The 17263-nt window shown below is 35.1% G+C and overlaps 2 protein-coding genes across 2 annotated transcripts; one reads left to right on the top strand and one right to left on the bottom strand.

Annotated features, from left to right (window-relative positions):
- Positions 1 to 1915: 1915 nt before the first annotated feature.
- LOC132049015 (probable galacturonosyltransferase-like 4) lies at positions 1916 to 3492 on the bottom strand. Its single transcript, XM_059439692.1, has one exon. The coding sequence runs from the start codon at positions 3370 to 3372 to the stop codon at positions 2191 to 2193; it is 1182 nt and encodes a 393-aa protein (XP_059295675.1). The 5' UTR covers positions 3373 to 3492; the 3' UTR covers positions 1916 to 2190.
- Positions 3493 to 4683: 1191 nt separating this feature from the next.
- On the top strand, positions 4684 to 13098 carry LOC132049006 (exosome complex component RRP4 homolog). The gene is made up of 7 exons (XM_059439686.1): positions 4684 to 4949; positions 7435 to 7536; positions 7620 to 7665; positions 8647 to 8736; positions 9917 to 9982; positions 10174 to 10242; positions 12244 to 13098. Exons 1-7 carry the CDS (start codon positions 4807 to 4809, stop codon positions 12694 to 12696), a joined length of 969 nt encoding a protein of 322 aa, XP_059295669.1. The 5' UTR covers positions 4684 to 4806; the 3' UTR covers positions 12697 to 13098.
- The last annotated feature ends 4165 nt before the right edge of the window (positions 13099 to 17263 follow it).

Below are 17263 nucleotides of genomic sequence, written 5' to 3'. Positions count from 1 at the left end.
AGATTACTGTTGGATAAATCATAGATAAGATGTTGCCACACACCCACATATATATACTAGTTTTGGACACGTGCCAATGAATCAATGATAATATAACATTTTCCATCATATCACATGCACTCTTAATCCTATGGATATACAGAGGATAGGATAAAATGCTTTTGGGTAGGAAGAGCAAAGAATCACACGTCAAAAGAGAAAGTGTTAATGTTGCCCAGCTTGGTAGGAATAGAATAATTTTCTTTTCAACCTTTTGGCTCTCATCATGTTAATATAAGCCCCCGTTTGGCCATAAGAATTATTCACTTTATTCCGAAATTTTTTACCACTTTTTCTCAGAATCAGCGTTTGGCCATGAGAATTCCGAATACGACTTGAAGTGGTATTCCGGAATAACAAAAACTCAAAAAACTTGTTTTTTTTTAAAAAATCACTTTTTTACGACTACATTTCACCAAAAACTACAATTTCAAAAACCATGGCCAAACACAACTCCAACTCCAACTCCAAAATTCCAAAAAAAAAAATGAATTTTTTTTTGGTATCTATGGACAAACGGGGCTTATATAATACTCCTATTAAGTACTACTTACTAGCACCACAACAATTAGTCCATCAAGAATATAAAATCAATGGAGAAATGGGCCAATATTCAGAATTCTCAATCAACAGGCATATGCAATCGCCTCTTCAACCTCATCATCAACACAATTTGGGTCACTATGGGCAATCAAATCCCAATTGAATCACCAGCAAATAGCAAAAATATGAATGGTGATATAGAAATTGAGTTCAGGCACTTGGAAGTAGTTGGAAACAAAGAGAAAGGACTAAAGAGGTTTGTTAGCATCAAAGACATGGATCAAGAAAGAAGTAAAACTAAGCAAATTCCTGCACCAGCACCAACACCCACACCAGCAAGACAAGGACATTTTATAAATGTGACTACGAACATTAATGAGAAGGCAGAAGCCTTCATAAAGAGTAAGAAGGAAGCTTTATACAGGGATTACCACAATGAACCTGACAAGAAAGCTTAGCATTCATATCAAACAGAGCTTTTGGTTTCTTGATTTTGCCTAATTATGCTCTTTGATCAACTATATACTTGTTGGATTATGCATAACAACTGCTGTAGTTAAAGCTATCAACCAACGATTTTTATTTCTCGCTTATAGTTGTCCTCTACTTCTTTTTCCGTTAAGAGGCAGAACTTATATGCAAGATTTATACTACTAAATACATTGCACCTTTATGATTAAGGGCTCATGATTTAATATTTATTGAAATTTTAGTGAATTTTGTCTATGTATTTCCACATCATCTTGGTTGGTTGATATGTACACTGAGATTGACTTCGAACTCTAAGGCGCATCCCCCTAGGAATGTAAAATATCTTTCTAGTGTTGCTTTTAAGTCTCATCTAGTTATCTAATATGTTGATCTACCCAATTGATGAACACTCAAAATTGTTTCTAGCTATTTATGATTTCCATAACATTTGGAAATCACAAAATATGAAAGAGAGTATAACAGCACTAGGAAGATTATGAGAGAACAAAAGAATATGGTACTCAGCAGAAGAATTGTACTAATTTAGTTGTAAGATGAAGTAATCAAATTGAAAAACATGAGTAAAGCTAATCATAGATACTGTAATTATCAGAGCCATCAATAATCTGATTTAGACGACCATCGTGGAGGAATAATTGATATTCTCCATTTCATAAACTATAGAATACATATAAGAGGAATCAGACTAGTCAGAATCAAAATATAATTCTGCAACTGGGAAAATGCCATGCAATGCTCCACACCAGTGTGATTCTTTGCTTCTAGCCATATTTGTTGAATACATATAATCCAAACATAAATTGATCATGTGCTAGAAGCTAACGAAAACAAACTAAAAGTATTTATTCTTCTTCTCTCTTTTTTTTTTTTTTTTTTTTTTTTTCCTTTTCTTTTTCTTATCTGATGCTTGCTTCTCTTCCTAATGCAAAACATGCTTCCCTCAAACCTTATATCTATATATATTTCAGCGTGTGTTCCATGGATTGAGCATCAAGGGGCGGATCTACAGGGTAACTTGTGAGTTCATGTTAACCCAGCAGCTTTTGCTCAAATCTTGTATTTGTGTTAGGAAATTCACTAAATATTTATATATCCTGGATCCGCCTTTGTGACATGTTACTCCTCAAATGAATGTCTAGAGGAACGATAAAGATCGTAGGGAGCCCACAGATGATCAACACTACATGGTTTTCTTGAATCCAATCTCAACCACGGCTTGCCTTTGCCACTCCAATGAAGAAGGCTAATAGGACCAGGATGCAATTCCCTGCATTTACCTTCAACATTATCACCACCTAATCCATGTTGGTTCCATCTATGATCAATTGGCATTATATTTCCTGCCAAAACAAGCAAGTATGGAGGCAAAGAGCCCAATTGGTATATCCTCTTTTGCTTCTGCACAATCATCCAGTCCTCAACTTTCTTAGTATAATTTCCATGTCTCCACTTATCCACATCCATTACCATCACCCCTGTATTAAAATAACATGGCTTTCGCCCCTCAAACGTTCTAGGCATATATGGATCAGACCAGAATGTCTCGGTGAAGTAACAGGTGAAATTCGCTTGACAATATTCAGGTGCAGCCAAAACCTTATCACCTAAATCAACCTTCCATAATTTCGCGATGTCATCAACCATGACAAGGTCAGAGTCAAGATAAATTACGCGTTTTACCTCATTGGGAATCAAGTTAGCCAAATAAGTTCTCGCGTAATTCAAGGGTTGGTCTAAAGCTTGACGTATAGACTTGGAAATTAGGCCACGGACCCTGTGGACATCAAACCGGTACACCTTAAAGTTGAGGTAGGGAAATGTGGACTTAATGCTTGTGAATACCTCAGGTTCATGTCTTACCCATAGGAAATGAAATGTTAAATCTTCAGGGCATGTTGAATGTTGGAGAATCGATAACACCGCAGCCATAGTACCTCTCAAGTAATTAGCATCAAGTGTCATGGCCACGTGTATCCGGTCCGTGCCCAAATTTCCGCAAGTCTCCCCATTGCGAAAAGCAGGGGCCTCGCGGAAGACAGAAGAGTTTGACCCAACCCGTCCATCTGACACCTCATCAGCAGGATCACGTACAATGTCAAGGTGAACGTAGGTGGTGGTGGTCAAGGGGGTTTGGTGGGAAAGCAAGAGAGACAGGAGGCCAAGGAGAGGAAGAGAAGAAGAAAGGCTCCAAAAGGCCATCCAGCTCTTTGCATTTGAAATAATAATAATGATAAGTTTAGGAGAAAGGAAAGAGAAGCAGCCATTAGAGTAAGGAGAGGTTACAAATGATTGATTCATAAAGAAAAAAAATGGAAGGATGAAAAAGTTGGTACAATTGTGAGGGAGAGAAGAAGCTGCGGAGGATTCTTCTCAGGACCTTTACATTTTGTATTATCATAAAGCAATCAACAAATTAATCAGTTTCACGGATTGACAAAGGTTAGCCATTTAGAGTTATTAACTACAAATACATTAAGATAAACATTTTTTTCCATTGAACATTTTAGCGAGAAATATAAAAATTAGATTAGTTACATTCTCCAAATATAGAAGGACATATTTTAAAGGCAAAAGGTGAATTCTAAAAGCTTAATCTATAAACATATGTCAACTTAAAATTAACTATAAACATTATTCACTTTTTGTGACAAAATTTTCATGTCACGATCTAAATTTGGAGGGTCGTGATCGACACTCGACTACGTAACCATGTCAGGTGAATACATATTACATAATACTGATTAATCATTAATACATTGTACAAAGGGTAACTTCGAGGATACAAAATAAAATAAATCTTTACAAGGTCACAAGAATCTAAAATGTCATCTAATTTTTTTTTTCCGCAAGTGCTTTGGAGCATTAACTTACGAAAGAAGGACATCTCAAAATTCACTTTGCAATTAGCATTATTTAAATAGATAAATAATTTATAATATTTATTATGATAAACTTTAAAACTTCTTCAAATTCACCTAACTAATATGAAAAATAAAATTACTAATAAATAGAAAGATAGAGCATGTTTATCAGACTATCGTCATAAACGTATTGTCGACAATGCACAAGGTTAGTTTTTTGTCTTGCGATAATTTGGAAAATATCAATTCTGCGTAGCAATATTTTTGTTCTAGAAAAAGTTACAATAGCTTTTACTCCTATTTTTAAGAAAAAATTATTTTTTTCAGCTTCTTTCACCCAATAGAAAAACAATTTCCACTTCTAATCAAAAGCAGTTTCGTCCCCAAAACTTGTTAAATACACCCTCCGTCCTAAAATAAGTGTCATCTCAGCTAAAAAAAATTATTTCAAAATAAATGTCATCTTAAAAATTCAAGAAAAAATTTGACAAGTATTTCAAAAACATGCCCTTAATATTAAAGAAGTAATATCTTTAATATTGCTGAATTTTCAAAAAAAATCTAAGAAATAGAGATAATTTAGTAAACTCCCTATTGCATTTATTGAGTTGGCGTAATTTTTTCTAATATGACACTTATTTTGGGACGGAGAAAGTACTAATTAACTCTCTAAATAAAAATGGAGTAATTCTAAAAAAACTTATTCTTTTAAATTTCATATGACCAAGCTTGGCAAACAGGGTTTAGAGAGAATCCACCCAATTCATTCAAACAAATAAAAAGACTGGGTTTTAGGGTTTATTCTGCAACACTAGTTCGATTATTCTTCATTCTCTTCTTCTTGGCATAGGCAAACACAAAATCATCAGAGATGAGAGGGATACAATTATCTTTCAGCAACACACAAAAGCTAAGATTAGAGAAAGCATTGGAATCACTTTCTTCAAAGGTTAATCCCAATGCTACTGTCATTGTTGCTGACACCATTCCTGTTGACGAAGATGCTGCCCTCAAGTAACCCTTTTTCAACTGCTCTCATTAATTTCCTGTCCTTCCATTTCTATTACTATCTTTTTTTTCATTGTATTTTGACTAGACATTTTATACTGTTTTGAACTGCTTGTCCTTGTGCCGAGGGTCTTTAAGGTAGAGGTAAGGTCTGCGTACACTCTACCCTCCCCAGACCCCACTGTGTGGGATTTCACTTAATAATTTCCTTTTAAGCAAAAATTAAGAAAATGGGTGTTATAATTACATATTTCTCAGGAGGTCTCAGGTTCGAAACCCTTTGCCTACGACAGTAGGGGATTTGCCTTCTGGGTCAAGCTCGTCGCACGGGGCTTGCCTAGTGCGGGTTACCTGTGTGGTTTGCGAGTTATTGCACAGGAGCTAGGTTTACCTGTGCGCACCCAAAGGGTAGAGGCTGCGGGTTCCCATGTCATCAAAAAAAAAAAAAAAAAGAAAGAAAAGAAAAAATTACATATTTCTGATTTTGTGTATTTGACACATGTCTGTTTGTTGCCCTCAAGTAAGCAGTTGCAGAGGCGAATCTAGGATTTCTAGAACATGGGTGCACCACTAAAAAAAAAAAGAAAAAAAAAGAAAAGAGAATTTATTAAGTGGAAATTGATCCATAGTCCTCTAGATTTTCAACTAAGTGCATCATTTAGCCTTCTTGTAGTATGGGTACCAGAAGATAATATTATACCAATTTTAGAAAATATATACATACAATACCTAGTTTTACGAAGAGAACATGGGTTCACGTGATAAATTCGCCCCTTCGTAGTTGTAACCCTTTTCAAATGCTCCGTAAATTTCCTTTTAAGCAAAAAAATAAGAAAATTGGTGTTATATTATAATTACATATTTCTGGTTCTTGTATTTGATCCATGTTTGTTTGTTGCCCTCAAGTAAGTAGTTGTAACCCTTTTCAAGTGCTCAATTCCGTTTAGGTTAAGTTAAGAAAATGGATGTACTTAGTAGGTAGTTGAGCGTTATCATGCTTATCTTTCCATACTTGTAGTCATAGTATTACTCTTGTAGTGTCTTGTCCTTTGATTTCTGTTATTATTTGGTGTTTCTTGTCCTTCGATTATAGTATAATTTTGTGGCATGTGCACTATTATTCCTTTGTTCAGACTGATGCCGACCTGAAGTACCTACGTAATAACCCTTTTCAAATGCTCTATTAATTTCCTTTTAAGCATAATTAAGTAGGTGTTTGGTCATAGATTGCAAATACTTTTCACTTTATTTAGAACTTATGGATTTGGAGTTGTGTTTGGTTATACTTTTTGTAAAAAAAAAAAAAAAATTAGGATAATGTTAGTAGGAAACGGCCATGAAAACCAATATTTTTCACTTTAATTGGAATTTATGGAGTTGGAGTTGTTTTGGTTATACTTTTTGCCACAAAAAAAAAGAAAAGGAATTAGAATAATGTTTGTAGGCGTTTGGCCATGAAAACCGATATTTTTCACTTTAATTGGAATTTATGGAGTTGTTTTGGAAATACTTTTTGCCAAAAAAAAAAAAAAAGAATTAGAATAATGTTAGTAGGCGTTTGGCCATGAAAACCAAATATTTTTCACTTTATTTGGAATTTATGGAGTTGGAGTTGTGTTTGGTTATATACTTTAGTTAAAAAAAAAATAAAATTGGAATAATGTTAGTAGGCGTTTGGCCATGAAAACCAATATTTTTCACTGTAATTGGAATTTATGGAGTTGGAGTTGTTTTGGTTATACTTTTTGCAAAAAAAAATTTAAAAAAATTAGAATAATGTTGGTAGGCGTTTGGCCATGAAAACCAAATATTTTTCACTTTATTTGGAATTTTGAAGTTGGAGTTGTGTTTGGTTATAGTTTTTGCAAAGACCATTCGGTTGTTTGAATGTATTGAAAGTAGAAGAAAAAAAAAAACTAAAAATGGGGTTTTAGGTGTTTTCCAAGTTCTAAATACAACTTCAAGTTGTATTTGGAATTTTCATGGCCAAACATTGATTTCCAAATGAAGTGAAAAAAGATCCCCAAAAAAATGAAAATTTCCCATGGCCAAATGGGTCTGGGTGTTAATTACATGTTTCGGATTTTTGTATTTGACACATTTTTGTTTCCCTCAAGTAAGTAGTAGTAACCCTTTTCAAATGTTCAATTTATTTCATGTTAAGCAAAAAGTATGAAAATGGGTGTTTATTACATGTTTCTGATTTTGTTTATTTGACTCTTGTTTGTTGTTGCCCTCAAGTAAGTTGTTGTAACCCTTTTCAAATGCTCTATTAATTTGCTTTTAAGCAAAAATTAAGAAAATGGGTGTTTAAATTACATGGTTGTGATTGTTGTATCTTACCCATGTTTGTTTGTTGCCCTCAAGTAAGTTGTTATTACCCTTTTCAAATGCTCGATTAATTTCCGTTTAAGTAAAAAATTAAGAAAATGGGTGTTAATTACATGTTTCTGATTTTTCTATTTGACCCTTGCTTGTTTGTTGAATGAAGGGGACACGGTACGTTGGATATGGGCAAGAATGTGGTAGCAACTGTGTGTGGAGTAGTTGAGCGCGTGAACAAGCTTGTATATGTTAGATCTTTAAGGGCCAGGTTTAGTGCTTTTAATTCGAATTTTGCTGTTTAGATAGTTTCTAAGCTGAATTTTAAGCTGAAAAGGTTTTTTTTAAATACAGGTACAAGCCAGAAATAGGTGATATTATAGTTGGCCGTGTTATTGAGGTGAGCTTGGATTACCTGCAGTTAGTCTCTAGTCAATTTTACTGTTTCATGTTTAGGTGTTTTATTTGCTGCTAGTCTTATGTCAATTCCTTCCATGTTATTGAAAATTTGGGTAAATCTTTAGAAATTTGCTGCTAGTCGAGGATAAGGGTAGAAGGGTAGTAGGTAGCCGAGCGTTTTCTCCTTGTTTAGTATTATTAGTTCGTATTCGCGGAGTATCTTATTCTTCAAATTTTCAGTACTACCTGTTGCTTCATTTGCTCTGTTTATCTCGCTATTTTTCTGCCGTTATTTTCCCTTCTATCATGCTTTGATTACGCTTCTTTTGAGCCAAGGGTCTATCTGAACCAGCCTCTCGACCCCACAAAGGTAGGGGTAAGGTCTACGTACATCCTACCCTCCCCACACCCCACTTGTTGGATTACACTGGGTATGTTGTTGTTGATGATTGAATAGAAAATTTTGGGTAATAGTTTGGATATCTCAATTAAGACGAGACTTGTCGCGATGGTAAAGTTGCTCTTCTGGTGACTTGTACATCATGAGTTCAAGGCTTGGAATCAACTTCTCAATATACCATTCTCCTCTGACCCTGCCTAACCCTGGAGCACTTTGTTCACAGTTCACTTAGGAAAATATAATTCTCTCCAACTGTATCCCCATAAGGTATAGGATAGACAATGAATTTATTTCTGTTGCTCTTCAGGTTCCTAGCATGATCATAAAAGAGGTGGGTTTTTTCAGTCTACCATTTGTTCAAAAAATGTGTAAGCCGCTACATTAACTGAGGGTAACATATTGATAATCTAAACAGTGCATACCTTTGGTGTTGAATTTCAAAGAAAGGGCATTAAGAGGACAGAAAGGAAAAGAACACGTCTCCTCCTTTTTACTTGTCTCCATTTACATTGGCAAGAAATATTGATGATTTCATGCATTTAGAAATATATCTTATGATTATTTTATTTTCTTGATGTTAAGGTTGCTCCAAAGAGATGGAGATTGGAAATTAATTTCAGCCAAGATGCCGTACTAATGCTCTCCTCAATGAATCTTCCAGATGGCATTCAGGTTATTGTTTACTATGTACCACTAAGCCCGTTTTAGCATGATCTCTGGATTGATTTTGTTCCCATGATGCGGTGGTTATATTTACTGTATAATTTGCAAGTCAAGATAGTGTAATTTAGAGTCCTTATTGCGTCTTTCCGGCATGTAAAGAAACATTTTTAAGGAATCTGTTAAGCACTGAAATCAGGACCTCCTTTATTCTATTTCACCCTATATATCCACTTAACCCTGAGTGTGACGAAATCATAGATAAAAAAGAGTGAAAAAGATTTCCTAGGCTGCTTTATATCATTTTTCCACAGTGCCCCCCTCTCCCCCCTCTTTAAATTCCTTCAGTAACTTGAATAGATTTGCCCAATGGATCTAGAGAGTGTTTGGATTGGCTTTTTAAAAGTAGCTTAAAAGCTAAAAGTCGTAAGTTGGGAATACCCAACTTTTGACTTTTAGCTTATTTTTGTACCTTTTTAGCCTAAAAGTAAGTGCTCAAAAGCACTTTTTTATTTGTCTCAAACACCACAAAAAGTAGAAAAGAGCTTAAAAGCCAATAAGCACTTAAAATAAGCCAATCCAAACACCCTTCTATAGTTCCAAAATATCATGGATTCACATGGCTGACCCCAGCTTGTTTGGGATTGAGACACCTTTGATCAAGTTTCTCCACATATTCGATTCACTAAATTTGTCATCTAACAGCACAGTGAATTTATCAGAACTAGTATAGCTTTTATTATAGTTCAATAAAAGAGGAATAAGGATGAGCCCACTGCCTGAAGCTTGCATTAAAGAGATCTCAAAAGCCATTACCTCAAAAAAAAAAAAAAAAAAAAAAAAAGATCTCAAGTTCCCAAGGGTATTGAAATTGAACAGTTAGAATAGTGAGGCAACCAAAATCAAGTTACATAAAAGTGTTTTGGTATATGGCTGGCGTATGGGGTTGTTCCCCTAATTGTCAATAAAATTATTTACCTTATCAAAAAAAATGTCTATTAGTAGTTGGATCTTGACTTGTGGCACGTGATGAAGAGCAGATATGAAGCAAATATAAACTTAATTTTCCATTTCCTTTTCCTTTTTGCTTCCCTGGATTTCTAAAATTATGTTGCATTCTTTTGGGTATTACTAAGTGTCATGGTCATAGTCATGCTAAAATTTAATAATTCCTCTTATTTTGTAATTCCAGAGGCGGCGAACAGCAGTTGATGAACTCAATATGCGAAGCATATTTGTCGAGAGTGATGTCATTTGTGTAAGCTCCCCAGTTCCTCTGATTATCTATCAAATTCTTGAACGGCGGACTACTTAAGGTGTGGCATGCATCAGTGGATTAGATGAATGCAACTATGTCCCATCTGTCCTTTATATGTGCATGTCATACTCGTTTTATTTTCTTTTCTTTTCCGCAAGTATAGTAATCCAAGCGAAATTGCCCAATTTCAGGCTGAAGTTCGTGGTTTCCAGCATGATGGGAGTCTACACCTCCAAGCTAGAAGCCAAAAGTATGGAAAGGTGTGTTCTCGGAATTTAAATTAGAATGTGAAGTTTTGTTTCATAGTTATTATATTGATGATTATGAGGTTGGAGTGAGAGTATAAGGCGGGGATACAAGTTTCTAGAACTTGGATACAATATTCAATTTTAACAAGGTGGGGATACAAGTTTCTAGCATTCACAGGGGATTTTAGATAGATGGATTTACAGTTGATAAAAACCACGGATTAAACTTTTCCATTTAAAAAGGCATAACAAACTCTTCCATATAGCTGGATGGAGTTGCTTGTTTGTAGTAAGCAGGAACATGATTTGTCTGATGAAGTTTTAGAAGTTGATGTTGTTCTATGGTCTAATGTGTTCTTAACCCAAAATTGTCCTTTATGTTTGGAATCAGTCTATTGTCATCCAAATATGTACCCGCGTACATATCATCCCTTAAGTTTGCTAAAGTTGAGCAGATTTGGTCCAACTAACGCAAGGACACAAATTAGACCTAAAAACCAACCCAAGAAACCTCAAAAAAGAAAAAAGACCCCATCTTGAATCCTTTTTCCCAAATGTTGTGTTGAAACTTGTGTATACTGTGTCAAAGCTGAAATTGGTGAAGGGTGTTCTGTTGCTAACTTTCAAATGCTGTAGTTTACTGTTTTGGCTGCTTAAACTATATTGATAAAGCTAATACTTTGTTGTTTTCTCATTTACTTAGTTGTAAGTTCTTGACTTGTATTAATTAATAATTGGTTTGTGGATAATTCTGAAAGCATCCTCAATGATATGGGTGAGAAGTTTATTTTATCAGAAAAATGATTTCCAAGAGGCATTTCTGGTCTAAAAATTGAGTGAGCTAAGACATCTCTGCTGCATGCCTGCATCAAAGAACTAATAAATCCGAATATCAACGCAATAGCAGCCTCGTTTGATAGCCTTGTGTTGAAACATGTTTTGCGTAATGACCTCCTTCAATCGTTCCCAGAATGGCCAAATATTCATAACTCATGAGCCAACCCTTTCTTACACATTTATATAACCGACATCTTACCTTTCTTTTTAGCATATCTATTACAAATTCATAAGTGTAAAGCATATACTTACCAAAAAAGTACTTGGTTGACAGATACTACTTCATATATTTGCAATAACAATCTCCTTTATGAAGTTTCACCAACGCAGTATACATAAGCTACATACAAGAACTGTCTATTCATATGCTGCCTCAATACAGAGTTCTATCCCATAAAAAAGCCCCCCCTAACAGTTTCAGCATCAGAAACCAGCTTACAGCAGTAGATTACCAACAGTGTACTGCATTTACTTAGTGGATTTAGTAGCATGACTTCTTTAATATACTAGTTTATTTGGGGAAAGGTTGAATGGAGAAGAGGGATTGATGATAGAGTCCTTCTTTAACCCAGATCACATGAGTTCCATGTTGAATGACCAGATTTTTTAGGTCCATTTTGTTGCCTGTTAATTTGACCGAAGCTGCTTACTGTTATAAACTTGAGAGATGATATGTTCTCAACTGTATATTTAAAGGATTAAAATGAATATACCCTAGAAGATAAAGGGGAATATTAGTTAAAACCTCATAGTACAAACAGCAGAATTTTTACCGAACCAGATGGATCTAACCATAAAGTTTGAATAGAGGATACAGGGGACCTTGACATGATCTGCATTAGATTGTTATTTTGCTTAAGAGTCCTAGCAAGGGGGCCTTTTACATGCCGGCATCACCATCACATAGAGCTAACAATTGAGCAGCGAGTCTTTGAACTATATTTTTCAGCTGCTTTTCGTCATGTAACAACGTAACATTCTTTTTTGTGGAGGGTGGGGGGTGGAATGAGGTGTTCATTTTACACCAAAGCTTTACAACTTTTGTTTAGCCCCTTGACTTTCGTTTCAGAGTTCAGACATTGGTTATCAATTTGTTTGAGAAAATGTGCTCGGATGATTTAGTGTTTCTAGTGGTTGAATTCTTCTGAACATTTCTTCGTTTTTTTATTTTTATAGCTTGAAAGAGGGAAACTACTCAAAATCCCTCCATATCTAGTGAAGAGGCGTAAACAGCATTTCCATCATCTAGATCAGTATGGAGTTGACTTGATTTTTGGCTGCAATGGATTTATTTGGGTTGGGGAACACGTTGAAGTAAAAGATGCCATGGTAGAGGATCAAGTAAATAAGTCTGATCCACAAAACACTAATTCAGCAAGCTTACTGGGTTCTGGTGAAGAACAAACTTATACACCACTGGAAACAAGACAATATATATGCAGGATAGCAAATGCCATCACGGTATTCTCTGCTTTATGCTTCATGGTTAATTTGGAGGCTGTAATGGAGACAGTTACCTTGAGCTTATCTTTGAACCTTGGTGTACATGAGATGCTTGAAGCAGAATTCCATGTTCGAGTTGCTGAGCAAGAAGCTGAACGACGGAGTACATCAACAAGAAGGAAATAGGTGTTACAAGTCATCATTTACATTTGCTTCTTGTACTGTCAGTTACGCAAGTTAGAAGAGATTAGAAATCTTCTAAGCTGGATCGGGTCGCACTAAGTCACCCTTTAATTGAAAAAAATAGATTGCTTTTGTAAAAGAGTTCCCTACTGAATATCCCCTTAAATTTACTTCTAATTCATGTGCGTTAATTAAGGAATGTGCAGATGAGGATAAAATGTTTTTCTTCCCAACAATGACATTTACCTTTTTGTATTACTCTTGGTTTTACTTGTCAGTGTCTAACGTTTCTGGTTTGGAAAGGCTTGGAAAGTGAAAGCTCATCAAGTTTTTAGAACAGCTGTCTCAGAATATTGATTTTGTGTTTGTCTTTACTGGGAAGAACTATAGATGCAGTTTATATGTGCGGTTATTTATCTTCGATAGGTCCCATTATGAGCCCGTTTGGATTGGCTTATAAGTTAACTTATATAAAATTTTTTTAAACTTTTTTGAGTGTTTGGTACCACAATTTAAAGTCGTTTGTCTTAAAATAAGCTCAAAAAAATAATTAGATCCCATTTGAAACTTATCTAAAAGCGAACAAATTTGAAAACAACATATAAGCCAAAAAAATAAGTTAGATTACCCTTATTTTTTTTTAGCTTATAAGCGCAAACGAACATAGGCATAAGCCCATCCAAACAGGCTCTATGACATTTTTTGATTCGCAGGCTAAGTTATACAGGGATTATAGTTTTTGCGATTATAATTTTTGGACTAATTTATTTCACCTCCCAGGAGGAATAAAATAACACCAAGTTTGATGGGAAGATTAAGTTTGGGGTTAAATTTATATTTTGTTTGGTTGAAGGTATAAATTTATCCCACCTTATTCTATGAACCAAATGATCTGTAATACGCCATTAAGTTCTGGTATGACAAAGAGATTCTTTTTTTTTGTTCGTTTGTACTAAAATTTCGTTCAATCAAATCCAGGACGCCTCAATTTCAAATTAGTTTAGTTCGACTATTTGTATCCTTGATACATTCTACTCTATCCATTCCACCATCGACATTTTATATTGTCAAAATGAGAATGCTGGTAAGCTCAAGTATAATTAATTAATTTTACTCTATAAAATCAAGGCTATTCAACCAGCCATAACAACAACAACACCTAGCCATCATTTATTTATTTTTTAAAAAATACTCCTAGGAGTGTATTTTTTTTTTTTTTTTGGCCAAAGTCATAGATGACACCGAACATCACGATTTTTCATTTGGGCCCTTGAATGAGGTCGTATCATATGAACCCTTCAAGACAACTGTTAATATGCCATTTAAACACAATTATTGAGGTGGCAAAGCGCGTGCAATGCACTGCTCTAAAAGGGCGTGATGCCAATTTTTTCCTTTTAAAATTTTTTAATCATTAAAAAAATAATTATAAGAAAAAACTTATTTTAAAACAATTTATCTAATAAAAAAAACATTTAAAAAAAATCCTAAAACCCATTTCCCCCCCCCCCCCCGATCCGAAGTCGGAATCCACCGCAGCTTTCCGGTGAAGCCGGATTCCACCGCGACAGCGTCGCTCTTCTCTTTTGCTTTGTTCAAATACAACAAATTCGAGCCCTTAATGGACCGAAAAAATCAATAGTCCATGATTTCTCCATTAATGGACCAAAAAAATCAATAGTCCTTTGAAATAAACACACAAAAAAACCCTTCATCCAAACACACCCCTTTACTTTTCTTGCTTTTCCTCTTTCTTCCTGCTGCTGCTATTGATGTTTATTGTTTTTTAAAGTAAATTGTTTAGAAGGAAAAGAATTAGTTGAGAGTGGGAGGACGACGGATGGCTAGTGGAGGAAGGAGAGGGGCGGTGGGGGGCTGAAGAAGAGGAGAGGGGTGGTGGGGTTTGAAGAAGAGGAGAGGGGTGGCGGAGGTGAGGGGTCCGTGGGGGGGGGGGGGGCTGAAGAAGATGACTATTTTTGTTTTTACTTTTTTTTTTGTAAAATCCTTTTTTTTCTAAAGCTAAAATCCACGTGGCTCCATCTTATTTTTTATTTTTGCTTGTGAATTACACGCATTATTTGTGTGTTGTTGCATATTTATTGTGTTTAAATAGCACATTAACAGTTGTTTTGAAGGGTTCATATGGTACGACCCTCAGTTGGGAGGTCTAAATAAAAAATCAGGACAAGTTCAGGGGTCATCTGTGACTTTGGCCTTTTTTTTTTTTTTTTTTTTTTCTCTTTGTACATGCATCATCCAATCAGGCATTAGCAAATTTATTCGAAACGTAAAATTAGTTGATAAGACTAGACGCAAAAAGACTGAAGAAACTGTGAAACTTCTCTTGGAGTCAAATTAAGGCAGTATAAATTTCTTGAAGTCTCAAAGTTTGCATTTCTTGGGGAACGTTAGACATCGTTATACATTTTTAGAGGATCCAACACGAATGTGGCGGCGGCAATTTTGAAGGATCTGAACAACATAACGGGCCTTCCTGTGTGATAGATAATCTCTCAATTTTTGTTGATCCCTGCATCCAAAGTTTTCCATTTTGACTTCCTTCAACTTTCTATGCCTCGGACGTTTCAAAAGTAGAGATGCACAGGAAGTTTTCTCTTCTTCAAATGCAACATCATCATCTATAAACTTGAGGGTACTCTTCAATTTATACCATAGAAAAGATAGGGTGTCCAATTGAGGAGCAATCCAAAGCAAACTATCAAGAACGTCTACAACTGAGTAATTATGAGCAACTTTTATTCTCTCAAATTCTATATGCAAGCAATCGGTACCATCGAGTGGAGGAACCAAATTTTTTCTCATGTCTTTTGGTATAACTATCAACTTTTCACTGTCACACTCTAAGTGAATAGCCTTCGACTGATTGAAGTTGCCAAGAAATTTCACGAGCTTTGAGTACCAATGTCTATCAAGTGTATTTTGTCCCTGGAACATCTTGAGTTCAACTTTTAGCAAAACCGAAGCATTGATCAGTTTGAGTGTTGGAAATCGACGTTCATAACAAGTATATGAAAAACTTGTTAAATTTGGAGTATCTAGTGCAACAACCATAAGATTAAAGCACTCTTCTAGTACAATACACTCGAGCCGATCACTTGAAATCTTCAATTTCTTCAAAGCTGGGCAACATAATAAGTACAAGGCTTCAAGATTGGGTAGACTTGCAACAATGTCCTGTAAACCTTGGTCATTGACACCAACACTATAGAAGTACAAACTCCTCAAGGCTTTGCAATGAGTTATACCATTTACTTTTAGCAGATTCCAACGAGTGCTCCTAATGTGAAGATTTTCAAGATTAGGGGCTACAATATCAAGCATTTTGGTTTCATTAGGAAAATTCAACCAAACCCTCTTCAATTTGGGTAATGTTCCCACAATTTGTAAACTTGCTAGTCCTTGACATTCATCTAAAGTTAAATCCTCTAGACAATTGCAGCTTCCACATAAAGCTCGAATAAAGTGCTCATCCAAAAATGTATTAGAGAATTTTAACTCTCTTAAAGATGATAACTTTATGTCACATTAATAGGGCAATTCAAGCTTAAATCCATCTAATTCCAGAACATCTAGCTCTTTGGCATCAAAGATTTCTTCAGGCAAAGTATTGTCACCATCGACATGTATATATACACGTAAAATCAACTCTTTGATTTTACACGCTACGAGTGTCTTTATGCAATTACTAAAATAAGAGCTCCAAATTAGACAAGATGGTAATATTAGCCCGAACTTTTGTATTGAAACCTTCTGCTTCTGCCGATTTGCTAGAGTTTGATCCACAATTTTCACAAACTTTGGTATGTTTGATTTTCCTGATTCGCCTGCATAATATAAAAAATTATCGCCAAAATTTAAGTAGGAGAGGGAACTCCATGCACTATACAAAGTTTTGGACAATGTACTCATTCCTGCAGCATTTTTAACAAGAAGGGAAGACAAAATTTTCTGCAGAATTGGCTCTGGCAATTTGGATATGTGATCCACTGCTGCATCAATACTTTTGTCTTCCATCACTGCCAAAAAAAATTTCTCCCATCAACATGCATTTAATGATATTTCTTTTTGCAGAAGAATTTATTAGGCAAGAACTACGTAAACAAGTAGAATTCTTTCCTTTGTTGAAATATTGCTGCTTGAAAATATCACATTCACGCAATATTCAGAATAGTATACTAAGAATTGAGTTAAAGACTTCATTCTTCTTTCAAGTTCTATTCAGTACTTATTATATATGCATAAAACGTAACTACGTAATGAATAGAACAAAAAGAATATATACAATTACCTGTCGAAGACAAGAATATTTGATTATATTAATTCTCCTTTGTGGATGTGTTTGTTGCCCCACGCAAAACCGAAATTCTTGATGATACAAATTGATACGATAGCATAGGACTATATTGCTAAGAAATCTAGCCAAAACCAACTACGTTAGGATTATTAGGACTCTTATGTGCTAATGAACTCATGTAGATTAGGATTATATCTCTTGATTTAAGATAATTAACCCTCATCCACAAGAGTTAGCACATACGTGAGTCCTAAT

Source organism: Lycium ferocissimum, chromosome 1 (assembly GCF_029784015.1).
Source record: "Lycium ferocissimum isolate CSIRO_LF1 chromosome 1, AGI_CSIRO_Lferr_CH_V1, whole genome shotgun sequence".
NCBI classification, from domain to species: domain Eukaryota; kingdom Viridiplantae; phylum Streptophyta; class Magnoliopsida; order Solanales; family Solanaceae; genus Lycium; species Lycium ferocissimum.
Note: the sequence above shows the minus strand (reverse complement) of the source record. Positions and strands in the feature narration are given on the sequence as shown.

Bases quoted from the DNA above. Each gene is read 5' to 3' on its own strand.
- LOC132049015 (XM_059439692.1), bottom strand. From the start codon at position 3,372: ATGAATCAATCATTTGTAACCTCTCCTTACTCTAATGGCTGCTTCTCT.
- LOC132049006 (XM_059439686.1), top strand. From the start codon at position 4,807: ATGAGAGGGATACAATTATCTTTCAGCAACACACAAAAGCTAAGATTA. The intron at 7,666-8,646 runs GTGAGCTTGGAT...CTTGATGTTAAG, and splicing joins TAGTTGGCCGTGTTATTGAG to GTTGCTCCAAAGAGATGGAG. The intron at 8,737-9,916 runs GTTATTGTTTAC...TTGTAATTCCAG, and splicing joins ATCTTCCAGATGGCATTCAG to AGGCGGCGAACAGCAGTTGA.